Raw genomic sequence first — 15,494 nt, 5'->3', positions numbered from 1 at the left:
CCTAAAGGGGTCACAGCCAGCTCACGGGTGATCAGTCAACCACAGTCTGGCCAATCGCAATCTTATATGCATGGCCAGGTTTAGGGCCAATGCTTATACAGCAGCCATATCTCCGTATATACAGTAGAGGGGCCTTATACACTGGCACGTCACCTGTACAGCAGCCATATCTCCATATATACAATAGAGGGACCTTATACATTGGCACGTCACCTGTATAGCAGGTATACTGTATACTGGTATATACTGATCCTGTATACTGGTATATTCACTGTACAGCAGCCATATCTCTGTATATACAGTAGAGGGACCTTATACACTGGCACGTCACCTGTACAGCAGCCATATCTCTGTATATACAGTAGAGGGACCTTATACACTGGCACGTCACTTATACAGCAGCCATATCTGCATATATACAGTAGAGGGACCTTATACACTGGCACGTCACATGTACAGCAGCCATATCTCTGTATATACAGTAGAGGGGCCTTATACACTGGCACGTCACTTATACAGCAGCCATATCTCTGTATATACAGTAGAGGGGCCTTATACACTGGCACGTCACTTATACAGCAGCCATATCTGCATATATACAGTAGAGGGACCTTATACACTGGCACGTCACATGTACAGCAGCCATATCTCTGTATATACAGTAGAGGGACCTTATACACTGGCACGTCACCTGTACAGCAGGTATACTGTATACTGGTATATACTGATCCTGTATACTGGTATATTCACTGTACAGCAGCCATATCTCTGTATATACAGTAGAGGGGCCTTATACACTGGCACGTCACCTGTACAGCAGCCATATCTCCATATATACAGTAGAGGGACCTTATACACTGGCACGTCACATGTACAGCAGCCATATCTCTGTATATACAGTAGAGGGACCTTATACACTGGCACGTCACCTGTACAGCAGCCATATCTCTGTATATACCGTAGAGGGACCTTATACACTGGCACGTCACCTGTACAGCAGCCATATCTCCGTATATACAATAGAGGGACCTTATATACTGGCACGTCACCTGTACAGCAGCCATATCTCTGTATATACAATAGAGGGACCTTATACATTGGCACGTCACCTGTACAGCAGCCATATCTCTGTATTTACAATAGAGATACCTTATATACTGGCACGTCACCTGTACAGCAGCCATATCTCCGTATATACAATAGAGGGACCTTATATACTGGCACGTCACCTGTACAGCAGCCATATCTCCGTATATACAATAGAGGGACCTTATATACTGGCACGTCACCTGTACAGCAGCCATATCTCTGTATATACAATAGAGGGACCTTATATACTGGCACGTCACCTGTACAGCAGCCATATCTCCGTATATACAATAGAGGGACCTTATACACTGGCACGTCACCTGTACAGCAGCCATATCTCTGTATATACAATAGAGGGACCTTATATACTGGCACGTCACCTGTACAGCAGCCATATCTCCGTATATACAATAGAGGGACCTTATACACTGGCACGTCACCTGTACAGCAGCCATATCTCTGTATATACAATAGAGGGACCTTATATACTGGCACGTCACCTGTACAGCAGCCATATCTCCGTATATACAATAGAGGGACCTTATACACTGGCACGTCACCTGTACAGCAGCCATATCTCCGTATATACAATAGAGGGACCTTATACACTGGCACGTCACCTGTACAGCAGCCATATCTCCATATATACAATAGAGGGACCTTATACACTGGCACGTCACCTGTACAGCAGCCATATCTCCATATATACAGTAGAGGGACCTTATACACTGGCACGTCACATGTACAGCAGCCATATCTCTGTATATACAGTAGAGGGACCTTATACACTGGCACGTCACCTGTACAGCAGGTATACTGTATACTGGTATATACTGATCCTGTATACTGGTATATTCACTGTACAGCAGCCATATCTCTGTATATACAGTAGAGGGGCCTTATACACTGGCACGTCACTTATACAGCAGCCATATCTCTGTATATACAGTAGAGGGGCCTTATACACTGGCACGTCACCTGTACAGCAGCCATATCTCCATATATACAGTAGAGGGACCTTATACACTGGCACGTCACATGTACAGCAGCCATATCTCTGTATATACAGTAGAGGGACCTTATACACTGGCACGTCACCTGTACAGCAGCCATATCTCTGTATATACCGTAGAGGGACCTTATACACTGGCACGTCACCTGTACAGCAGCCATATCTCCGTATATGCAATAGAGGGACCTTATATACTGGCACGTCACCTGTACAGCAGCCATATCTCTGTATATACAATAGAGGGACCTTATACATTGGCACGTCACCTGTACAGCAGCCATATCTCTGTATTTACAATAGAGATACCTTATATACTGGCACGTCACCTGTACAGCAGCCATATCTCCGTATATACAATAGAGGGACCTTATATACTGGCACGTCACCTGTACAGCAGCCATATCTCCGTATATACAATAGAGGGACCTTATATACTGGCACGTCACCTGTACAGCAGCCATATCTCTGTATATACAATAGAGGGACCTTATATACTGGCACGTCACCTATACAGCAGCCATATCTCCGTATATACAATAGAGGGACCTTATACACTGGCACGTCACCTGTACAGCAGCCATATCTCTGTATATACAATAGAGGGACCTTATATACTGGCACGTCACCTGTACAGCAGCCATATCTCCGTATATACAATAGAGGGACCTTATACACTGGCACGTCACCTGTACAGCAGCCATATCTCTGTATATACAATAGAGGGACCTTATATACTGGCACGTCACCTGTACAGCAGCCATATCTCCGTATATACAATAGAGGGACCTTATACACTGGCACGTCACCTGTACAGCAGCCATATCTCCGTATATACAATAGAGGGACCTTATACACTGGCACGTCACCTGTACAGCAGCCATATCTCCATATATACAATAGAGGGACCTTATACACTGGCACGTCACCTGTACAGCAGCCATATCTCCATATATACAGTAGAGGGACCTTATACACTGGCACGTCACCTGTACAGCAGATATACTGTATACTGGTATATACTGATCCTGTATACTGGCACGTCACCTGTACAGCAGCCATATCTCCATATATACAATAGAGGGACCTTATACACTGGCACGTCACTTATACAGCTGCCATATATACAGTAGAGGGACCTTGTATATTGGCACATCACCTGTATAGCAATCATATATCCATTTATATATAGTAGAAGTCTCATGCACACTTACATGTACATGTAGTACAGAGATCCTGTGCACTGGAACAAATCCTTTACAGCAGCCATATCTCCGTATATACAGTAGAGGGATCCTGTATACTGGCACGTCACCTGTACAGCAGCCATATCTCTGTATATACAGTAGAGGGATCCTGTATACTGGCACGTCACCTGTACAGCAGCCATATCTCTGTATATACAGTAGAGGGATCCTGTATACTGGCACGTCACCTGTACAGCAGCCATATCTCTGTATATACAGTAGAGGGATCCTGTATACTGGCATGTCACCTGTACATCAGCCATATCTCTGTATATACAGTAGAGGGATCCTGTATACTGGCACGTCACCTGTACAGCAGCCATATCTCCATATATACAGTAGAGGGACCTAATACACTGGCACGTCACCTGTACAACAGTTATACTGTATACTGGTATATACTGATCCTGTATACTGGTATATTCACTGTACAGCAGCCATATCTCTGTATGTACAGTAGAGAACTCCTGCACACTGTCACATCGCCTGTACAGCAGCCATACCTCTGGACAACCAGGGCCCTGCACAATACCTCTGTACATAACATAGAGGACCTCCCCAGCCTGTCCCCTCCCCCTGCAGTAGAGCCCTGCCTGACCCTTCCCCATCCCCCTTTAGCCTCCAGCCTCTCCCCTTTAATCCCATTGAAGCCCCTGCCTCACTTCAGTAGTGTCCCTTTCCCCTCTAACAATGCCCCCACCACTGATCAGCATTGCCCGGGTCCTCCTGGTTGTCCCTTTGGCCATGTTTGAGGACTCCTTTACCTTGGAGAGTCTGGCTGTGAAGCATTACCCCCCTGCAGGTATTGATCTCCAGCTCCGCACCTGTATTAGGTGAGCTTATGTGTCAGGAACAGATTGTGCTGCTGGGTAATAGCGCACATTATAATCCTATGCCATATGTTACACGGAGAGTCAGCGAGCAGTCAATGCAGCAGATCACAACACTTAGATTTACTGCCAAGGATTGTCGTTTTCTTAAAGGGGTTTGTTAAATGCCCATTGGCAATAAGCAGATCACAGGCTTCCTGCCTTGGCTGTCCTGACAACTTTTCGGATAAGATGCACAAGGCATCTAAGACTCTTACTAAATTTGGGGTAACTTGCATCAGAATTAGTACGTCTGCCCCATTGTTACCTGTAGGCCGGAGGTAAATGTCACAGTGACTGTGGGCCGGGGTCAGACAGGTACTGGATTATTGTTGGACCTATTTCTGCACCGTTTCAGTCCATATTACATATATAATGATGGGCGAGGTGTCCATATGTCACCATCTGTCACATCAGTATACATATTACATGGCAGACGTGCTCTCTGTAGGTCTTGACCCCGATCGATGGGTGGTCACTCCTCACCGAGGAATGTCAGACTCTTAAAGGAAATGGCTGTCCTTCCTCTTGGCTGCCGAGCAGTGTGTCAGTGCATGCCTAAGCAAAACAGCGGGGCCAAGGAATCCTTCCTATGGGATTGTGCGGACTCTGTAATAGAATGGCCTCCAGCTGTTGCAGAACTACAACTGTTGGCGTGCCTGACAGCCGCAGCGTCCCCCTCCCCTCTGAACAGGAGATAAGAGTCTGATTGGGGCGAGGGTGTGACTCCCAATAATTACCTCATTTAAAGGGGTTGTCCAGTGAGTTCCTGTCCTAACAAGTAGTTACCTGTGTTATGGGCCTGACTGACTACAACCATGTGGCCGGGCGCTGGTTCCAGTCACATGACCCGGGGTCGGAACTAGCCCAGAATCCGTAGACACAGCATCAAAAGACCCTTGAAGGAAGGAAGTAGGCAATTTCTTAAAGGGGTTGCCCAAGGACTTAATACAAATTTACTTCCCCGGTCTGAGTGTTTGTTGGAGTTGGGGGTTCCCTGGCTGGTTCTGACCCCAGATTATATGATCTGAACCAGCCCCAGGGTCGCTCCATCTCCTCTACTGGTTTGCGTAGGTATTACCTGGGCTTTGGGGGGCGTCTGACTATTGTAAAGTTTGTGGAGGGAGGAGGTGGACTGACCTGAGAGATGGATCTGATCCCCTGACATGGAAACTGCCTCGAACACCCCGGTCCATCTGAAACAAACACCTGGACTGAATAGCGTCAAGTCTCTGGACAACCCCTTTGAGGCCTGCTGTGCCATCCAAAGCCTCCACTAAATTTACAGCGCTGTCCCATGGTAAACAAAGGTGCTTACAAGGGCACTGTCCGTCACCTGGTCAATGGTGATTCCAGGACTTTTGCCCCCAACCAATCTGATACTGAAGACCTGTCCTAAGGAAAGACCAGTAGTTTTATAGTCCGCAAATTGTATACGCAAGTCCACCATGTCCAAGCTGACCGCTCCCCTCGCCTTGTCTGTTCTATTGAAGTAAGGAAATGCGCTGTTATAAGTTATTTCACGTGACTGGACCTACCATACAGGTTCATCCAGTAAGGGGCAGCATAATATGGACCCATTCATAGGACGGAACCACATGGAGCTCTATTCCTGTCACTCTTTAGGGTATTTTCACACAGAGTTTTTTGGAGCGGATTTTGACGTGAAATTCGTCTTAAAATCCGGCTCCAATTGACTTCAATGGGAGTCGCTGTCTTCTTTTTTCCACTAGCTATCTTGCCGGTCCCGGTGGTCGGGAGCCGGTTCCAGTTATATGATCCGGGACCTCCAGGTCCATGATAAAGAATCCCCAAGGTAAATTTAAAGGGGTTGTCAGGAATAACTATAAATCCCTACACAAACACCCGGCTACTTTATAAATTACAAATTTAATCAAAAATGTATATATCATGTGACCGCCCCAGGGACACTTAAGATTATTATTATTCGATGACGATCCATTTGCCCGTTCCCAGAAACGGAACGTCACTACTACCCCACGCCAATTGCCCCCTCCCCCGTCCACTCCATACGTACCTACCTTCTTCCTGTCTGGGCTTCCTTCTGTGGGGAATGGCTCCATCTCTTTCCTTGATGTAAGTCCGCGCATGCGCAAAAGAGCCAGAGTGCTGAAGCTGACAATACATCTATCTGCCTGTGCAATAGAGAAGTATTGAAGGCTATGGCACAGTGCTGTGTGTGTGTGGGGGGGGAGTCGGGGTGAGTGAGTTGGGAAGGGCTAGCAGTGAGAGGAATAGCTAGGGAGACAGGGCGAACTGTTGGGGGGGGGGGGAGTGAGCTGGAGATAGTGTGAGGGCCTACAACTACCAGAATGCAGTGCAGAAGGAGCTACGCCAAGTAAACAAATGCAGAAGTTGCTGGGTCTTCCCAGAGAAACCCAGAATTCACTCAAAACACTGCTAAAGTTATACGGGCGCACTTATTGACCCATTAATAACCTTCATTTTTTAAAAAAAATTATAATTTTTGCCTCGAAAACCCCTTTAAGTCCCAGGAAAACCTTTAAGCATAGCCAAAAAACAAAGGTCAGTTGATACCCAGGGGGTGTGTGGAATAGGCCCCCCACCGGCCTGTTACTGATGACCTATCTTAGGCCAGTTCTTCGTCCCATTTTTCATTGTCCTCCATTTCAGTAAGTGTTTTGAGTTTGGGAAAACAGAGCCAACTGGCCGATATATATATATGTATATATATATATATATATATATATATATATATATATATATATATATATATATATTCCCCCTATAGGGTAACGCTAGAGCTGATCTGCCACACGTATACAGTACTAGTGAGGTTCCCATGAATATTCCCAGCAGGATATATGTACAAGTATAGGGAGATGAGCGTCACTGATGGTGGGTATAGCGGCGCCCTCACTGAGCGCTGCAGGCGGGTCTAAGAGTCTGACAGCTGCCGAGGAATATTAAGTGCTATTGTCGTGATTTTCTTGGAGGTCGTGTAGATTAGGCCGCCCGCACTTGACAAGGCATTTATCATTATAACTGCATATTCAGGATATTCCATTATCATCATTATTCTACCTGCCTTAGGTTATTTACTCTGTGTGGTTTACTCTGACTCTCAAGGATCTATAAACATCTTAGTCAGTGCCGTGCTCAAAGTCTTAAAGGGAACCTGTGAATTCTGAAATATATAGGGTTATATGATAGAGGAGAGAAGCTGACTATGATATATAGGGTTATATGATAGAGGAGAGAAGCTGAGCTCTGTGATATATAGGGTTATATGATAGAGGAGAGAAGCTGAGCTCTGTGATATATAGGGTTATATGATAGAGGAGAGAAGCTGAGCTCTGTGATATATAGGGTTATATGATAGAGGAGAGAAGCTGAGCTCTGTGATATATATAGGGTTATAGGATAGATGAGAGAAGCTGAGCTCTGTGATATATAGGGTTATATGATAGAGGAGAGAAGCTGAGCTCTGTGATATATAAGGTTATATGATAGAGGAGAGAAGCTGAGCTCTGTGATATATAGGGTTATATGATAAAGGAGAGAAGCTGAGCTCTGTGATATATAGGGTTATATGACATAGGAGAGAAGCTGAGATCTGTGATATATAGGGTTATATGATAGAGGAGAGAAGCTGAGCTCTGTGATATATAGGATTATATGATAGAGGAGAGAAGCTGAGCTCTGTGATATATAGGGTTATATGATAGAGGAGAGAAGCTGAGCTCTGTGATATATAGGTTACTAGCCTCTGCCCGCGACTTCGTCTGCGGGTTGTTGGCATTGATGATCCGCCTCTATTCAGCAAGTTGCTGCCTGCTCCGGCATTTTGGTAACTCTCAGGCTGTCCTGCTGCTGAACTTGTTCCTCACACTGTGCCTGTGATTGTCCTGGCATTTCAGCAGCTCGCTGGGACGCCATATAATGAGAGTGTGGTGCTGTGCGGATATAAGTCGCAGTAGAGAGCTCTTGTGGGGTAATTCTTCAGCCCATATTTCCTTGTCTCTTCTCTCATGCACATTCTAGTAATAGTCTCCTCCATATTGTGGTGACCACTATTGGGCTCTATTAATAATGACCGGATTATCCCCCTCACTTGTGTCCATATTCTGTTTTATCACATGTAATATGTGTTTGATCCATCGTATGACAGACTTCACCATCACCCATTGGACACTATTGAATACCGCAATGTCCATCTTTTTAGGAACGGTGCTGTGATCATGGGTTTAGTGACCTGTGACCTTTGCCTACTATTACTCCACCTCTGTAACAAGGACACGTTATAATGGCCATAACTTTTATTTCTGTTCTTCATTGCAGAGAAAGCAACAAGTGAGCTCAACACGGCCGAGGACTGGGGGCTTATCCTCGACCTATGTGATAAAGTTGGGCAGTCCCGTACGGGGTAAGTGCTGTGTCCTATGTGCAGGGGTCCTGGATGTTGGACCCTCGCAGATCTAATATTGGACAGGTCATCAATGGCAGAAACTGGATAACCCCTTTAACTCCCAGGCCGGTCCAGAGACCCCTCCAGCCATGTCTCTGGCCAGCTCCTTATTGCATGCTGCGGCCATCTTGTCTGTCTGGGAGGTTCAGAGGTGGGTCCCACCCAATAAATGTCGAAATCTTAGGCTAGTACTGTTTCCTTCCCATGGTGCATAAGGTTGCAGATGACTCGCGGCGAATGTAAAGGGTCCGACCAGACTGGCGTACTTGTGTGAGTCTGAAACAATATGGCGATAGGTCATGTGATTGTCATTCATCCTTATAGCGGGTGGGTGGACCATGGGAGGAAATACAGATGATACAAATGCCGAGAACCTACAGACTAACATCTCTGTTTTGTAAGAAGAAATGGATTTGGAAAAAAAAAAAAAATGGATGTAATGCAGTAACTGAAATAATTTCTCTTTCAGACCTAAAGACTGTCTGCGCTCCGTTATGAAGCGAGTGAACCATAAAGACCCCCACGTGGCCATGCAAGCACTTACAGTAAGTGGCTGCCGCAATCTTACCCCATTAGCTAACTGCGTAATAGAGGAAGGGAAGAGCAGTGTACTATGGCCGCCCTATAGTAATGAATAATCCCCATAAGCAGCAGGAAGCGCACATATAGCTACACTGCCCAAAGGTGGATAAATACCAGAGGCCATACTGTAAGTGCCTGGACCCCGACCGAGTCTGTAACCAAGACTTACAGTCACATGGGGAATACACACACAGTGATGTCACAGTACAGAGATAATACACACAGTGATGTCACAGTACAGGGATAATACACACAGTGATGTCACAGTACAGGATAATACACACAGTGATGTCACAGTACAGGATAATACACACAGTGATGTCACAGTACAGGGATAATACACACAGTGATGTCATAGTACAGGGATAATACACACAGTGATGTCACAGTACAGAGATAATACACACAGTGATGTCACAGTACAGGATAATACACACAGTGATGTCACAGTACAGGGAAAATACACACAGTGATGTCACACTACAGGGATAATACACACAGTGATGTCACAGTACAGGATAATACACACAGTGATGTCACAGTACAGGATAATACACACAGTGATGTCACAGTACAGGATAATACACACAGTGATGTCACAGTACAGAGATAATACACACAGTGATGTCACACTACAGGGATAATACACACAGTGATGTCACAGTACAGGATAATACACACAGTGATGTCACACTACAGGGATAATACACACAGTGATGTCACAGTACAGGATAATACACACAGTGATGTCACAGTACAGAGATAATACACACAGTGATGTCACAGTACAGGATAATACACACAGTGATGTCACAGTACAGAGATAATACACACAGTGATGTCACAGTACAGGGATAATACACACAGTGATGTCACAGTACAGGGATAATACACACAGTGATGTCACAGTACAGGGATAATACACACAGTGATGTCACAGTACAGGGATAATACACACAGTGATGTCACAGGACAGAGATAATACACACAGTGATGTCACAGTACAGGGATAATACACACAGTGATGTCACAGTACAGAGATAATACACACAGTGATGTCACAGTACAGGGATAATACACACAGTGATGTCACAGTACAGAGATAATACACACAGTGATGTCACAGTACAGGGATAATACACACAGTGATGTCACAGTACAGGATAATACACACAGTGATGTCACAGTACAGGATAATACACACAGTGATGTCACAGTACAGGATAATACACACAGTGATGTCACAGTACAGGATAATACACACAGTGATGTCACAGTACAGGGATAATACACACAGTGATGTCACAGTACAGAGATAATACACACAGTGATGTCACAGTACAGGGATAATACACACAGTGATGTCACAGTACAGGGATAATACACACAGTGATGTCACAGTACAGAGATAATACACACAGTGATGTCACAGTACAGAGATAATACACACAGTGATGTCACAGTACACATTTGTAGTATAAAGTAGCGCACCTTTGTTACTTACATCATCTGTATATGGGGTGTATAACGCTGATTTATAATTTAGCTTCTTTGTGTTGTTACTGATACCTGATATCTACACTGGCTCAGCCCTGTTGTATCTCTCAGTGTAAGCGCCCGCCCGGCCTGAGGATATATTTCCCTTTGATAAATTCCCTGAATCATTTCCCCCTACCCGGTATATAAACAGTATATAAATAGTACTGATACTTCGATGCCTGCTCTCTGTATATCACCGTTATTCTAATGATTTTATCTTTCTGTATTTTAGTTGCTCGGGGCTTGTGTGTCAAACTGCGGGAAGATATTTCACTTAGAAGTTTGCTCAAGAGACTTTGCAAGTGAGGTCAGCAGTGTCTTAAATAAGGTGAGTCTGGCCGCGGTCTCCGATTTCTTTGTGGTTGAACTTTGTTCCTCCAGTCACGTGTCAGTATTGTGTATGGGATCAGTGTGAGACCTGCGCAGGCCACAGTCTACATACCTGAAGATAATCACATCCCTACTCTGATATCATACTGTTATTTGCTGCAGGACAAGACTGTGATCCCTGACTTACCTCCTTACACTGTGGGTGGTCTGTGGTTACATCAGATATGTGTCACATGTCTAGAATTCAAATTTTTTATTTTATTTTTTTGTAAATTGTTTAAAATTATTTTACACTAGCTTTTACCCGCGACTTCGTCTGCGGTGATTTGAGAATTGGGCGGACACAGACGTGTGAAACTGTAAAAGTGCTTTAAAACGTTTTATGGGCTAGCAAATGTGATGTGATGTGTTATATTGTTTATGTCATGATACAGACAATGTGATGTGTTGTATTGTGTATGTCGTGATACAGACAATGTGATGTGTTGTATTGTCATGATACAGACAATGTGATGTGTTGTATTGTGTATGTTGTGATACAGACAATGTGATGTGTTGTATTGTGTATGTCGTGATACAGACAATGCGATGTGTTGTATTGTGTATGTCGTGATACAGACAATGTGATGTGTTGTATTGTCATGATACAGACAATGTGATGTGTTGTATTGTGTATGTTGTGATACAGACAATGTGATGTGTTGTATTGTGTATGTCGTGATACAGACAATGTGATGTGATGTATTGTGTATGTCGTGATACACACAATGTGATGTGTTGTATTGTGTATGTCGTGATACAGACAATGTGATGTGTTGTATTGTGTATGTCGTGATACAGACAATGTGATGTGTTGTATTGCGTCAGACAATGTGATGTGTTGTATTGTGTCAGACACTGTGATGTGTTATATAGTGGAAAGCTATATGTAAATGTGAGTGAGTAGAGTGAGGGCGACTCCTGAGGTGACAGTAAGGAGTGTGCAGGCAGGTTGAGGCAGGAAATGCCAGGCAGTGTGTGTGAGTCTATAGCTGGGGCTAGGAGTCCTGCTTTTGTGAGTCTCCTGCTAGGAAGCCATGTTGTTTAGTGGCACCAAAAGTAGCCTGTGACTCAATCCTAAGGGAAAACTATGTTTGTGGAAAATTGCACGCAAATCCGTCCAGGCGTTTTAGCGTGATTGAGGAACAAACATCCAAACTCACAAACATCCAAACACACAAACTTTCACACTTATAATATTAGTAGGATAAACTTGATTTTACCTACAATTTAAGGGGGCTGATCCGTGGGGGTCTCAGGTGAGCTCTCCAGCCTCTTCAATCAACCGATTGACCCCCATTGATCACACCCCCATCCTAAAGATAGGTCATCAATAGATATGTCTTGGAAAACCCATTTAAGTGTAGACAGTTTGGTATGGGGTGTAATGGCAGCCCCTTTATTTCCTTCCTGCCTACTCAGAATATACATACAGGAGTCCTCCGTACTGGGCATGTGCAGCTTTCTAGCCAATTACATGAAAGATTTGTAATCCTGTTACTGATTGGTTGAAGTGCTGCACATGACAAGTAGAGTTGACCCCACCCTGGAGGAATCGGTCAGTCAGAAGGCTGTTATTTCTGACAGGTAGGCATTACAGATGAGGGAATACTATTCGAAACGGCACGCTCCCATAGGAATGAATGGATGCAGCCGGCGTTCAGACGCCTAACCACCTGCGCGCCGGCTGCATCCATTCATTCCTATGGGAGCGTGCTATTCGAAACAGCCGTTTTGAAGAGCACACTCCCATAGGAATGAATGGATGCAGCCGGCATCCAGCCGCCTAACCACCTGCGCGCCGGCTGCGTCCATTCATTCCTATGGGAGCATGCTATTCAAAATGGCCGTTTCGAATAGTATTCACTCATCTCTAATGAGTTATTATCATGGGCCTGACAGCGAAGTCTCCGGACACCGCCATCCACGTTAGACTGCCAGCTTACCCTGGCTCTTGGCCCCCGCAGATCTAATATGGATGGGCTAATCCTAAAGAGAGACCATCCATCTTAGAACCTGGATAACCCCTGAGTGGACGCAAATGTGAGGCCTTGTTTTTTGATAATAAAGACGAATGTGGCTCTTTTTACAGGGACACCCCAAAGTCTGCGAGAAGTTAAAAGCGCTGATGGTAGAATGGGCTGACGAATTCAAGAACGACCCACAGCTTAGCCTCATTTCAGCCATGATAAAGAACCTGAAGGAACAAGGAGTGACCTTCCCTGCCGTCGGGTCGCAGGCGGCTGAACAAGCTAAAGCCAGCCCGGCATTAGTCACTAAAGACCCTGGGACCGTGGCCACCAAGAAGGAGGAGGAAGATCTTGCTAAAGGCAAGTGAAATCTGGGATTGCGGCCCATCCTTGGCATATGTGGTAGTGGTATGTGGTAACTGTTTATACAAACCACACGGCCAGTTACCACATTGCAAAACATACGGTTTTTCCTATGCTTTATTTTTAACCACAAAGTGACCACATTTTGCAGTAAACCCTTGTTGTTTTAGGATGGCCGCCGTGTATTCCTACATGTCATCATGGCTCAGGGGAGGGGGGGTCTTCTATGTTCATAGCCCTGTAATCTACTTAGCTTGGCCATTTGATGACTTGGTGGTAGCTTTAACCCCCTAATAGCCATCCTACCCCCTCGAATCTTCGCTGCCTTATGTTCATTTTAACCCTTTAGCGATCTAACATTTTATCCCTCTCTGCATTCCCAAACTTATAACTTTTTAACCAGTGATACCTCGAAATCTATGGGGGCTACAGACATGATCTTGTCTTATTTGAAAGCCAAGATTGCGACTCCATCCCCCACGCCTCCAGAGTTACGGCCGTTTAAAGTTAGTGTCAATGAACGTGCTGTACTTGGGGTGAACAGTAACGCACTTTGCTCAAGCCCCGAGTCCCGCTCGTTCAAAACTGTAGGGGGTTAAAGGTATTTTTGTGGCTTTAGCAATTGATGACTTATTCCTAGGGTAGGCCATCAATTGAAGAAACATGAGTGGGGGTCCAGAACCTGGGACCCCTGCAGATCAGCACTTTATAGGCCATGTGACGTCACGTTCAATGGTTAGAAGTTCGGTCCCATTCAAATGAAGAGGCCGCAACACTCATCTGGACGATCTAGTCTCTTCAAACACTTCTTCAAGAGGGGGATGCGGGTCACCCCCACTGACCTTCAGTTCAAGGATAGGCCATCACTTAATAAGCCTGGAGATGAGGATAAGTCTCTATGGGGTAGTTGGGAGGGATTGTTTATTGCACAAGCGGGCTCAGGTTTCTTATTATATCTCTTCTATTATATTATAGCCATTGAATTATCACTAAAGGAGCAGAAACAGCCCGGCGCAGTGTCCGGTTTGTACCCGAGCACCAGCTTCCTGTCCAATCACAAGCCCGAGGGCCGGAAGGTGCAGGCTATCTACGACTTTGAAGCCGCTGAGGATAATGAACTGACGTTCAAAGCCGGAGAAATAGTCACAGTTCTGGATGACAGGTGGGGCTGTGTGTTATATGGATACAAGATGAGATACAGTTGGGTATGGAGGTATACAGGTTGTGTAAGGTATCCTATCCTATGTTATACCTGGTCCTATAGATCCTGAACACGTTAGTTGACCAAGCCTGCATCCTAACTAGTCCCATATATGTTCACTTGGTGATAAATCTGGTGACCGGGCATGCCAAGGAAGTGTTGTAATCTGGTGGAGACATACTCAGGCAATGGCGGCTGGCTGTCAGTGGCAGGACACGTAATGACCCCCATGACTTCAAATTTCGTCCTTCTAAGTGCCTGCAAATGGTCTGGGCAGAGATATTGGTTGTGTAGTGAAGGCGCCACTTGTGGCGGACAAGGAAAACGGGGTAGCTGCTCCTGCTTGTTGGTGTATCAGTCAATATTCTCTACTGGTGGTCGGTCTGGGCTGTCCTGAGCCTGTTCGCCACATGGTGGTGCCCTCATGTAACTACTGCCCCCAATACCTCCTAACAGCTAGGTCACAATGGCTTAGATGACAGGCAATTTTTCAAGACCATCCTGATTTTCTCTGTACAACAATGCGCTTCCTTTCGACTGGACAGAATGTTTTCAAGTGCGTCATTGAGGCCTGTTTAACAGTCAACGGTGTCTCAGGAAAAAAGTACACTACCCAAAAGTAGCCTCTGAATACATTTTTGTAGGACCACTTTTACGCCCTCTTGTGGCAAGACCCATTGTCTGGTCAGACCACACGTGCAATCACTTACATTTCCACACGACATACAACTTCGCGCCCAGTTTTGCAGCAGTCTGACATTTCTATCTGGGTGCGGTATTTTTTTTTTTTCTTTGTCATCTGCTGT

The 15,494-nt window shown here is 45.2% G+C and overlaps 1 protein-coding gene across 2 annotated transcripts in view; it reads left to right on the top strand.

The window, feature by feature from the left end:
* Positions 1-15,494, top strand: part of STAM (signal transducing adaptor molecule) — a 31,173-nt gene that overhangs the window by 3,485 nt on the left and 12,194 nt on the right. For both annotated transcript variants that reach the window (XM_075271639.1, XM_075271640.1), the window contains exons 2-6: positions 8,538-8,622; positions 9,134-9,209; positions 11,018-11,113; positions 13,247-13,484; positions 14,463-14,649. In XM_075271639.1, the coding sequence (XP_075127740.1) occupies positions 8,538-8,622; positions 9,134-9,209; positions 11,018-11,113; positions 13,247-13,484; positions 14,463-14,649 (682 nt within the window). The remainder of the gene's footprint in view (positions 1-8,537; positions 8,623-9,133; positions 9,210-11,017; positions 11,114-13,246; positions 13,485-14,462; positions 14,650-15,494) is intronic.

This window comes from Leptodactylus fuscus, chromosome 4 (genome assembly GCF_031893055.1).
Source record: "Leptodactylus fuscus isolate aLepFus1 chromosome 4, aLepFus1.hap2, whole genome shotgun sequence".
Taxonomy (NCBI): Eukaryota; Metazoa; Chordata; class Amphibia; order Anura; family Leptodactylidae; genus Leptodactylus; species Leptodactylus fuscus.
This window is presented reverse-complemented; position numbering and strand designations above follow the sequence as displayed.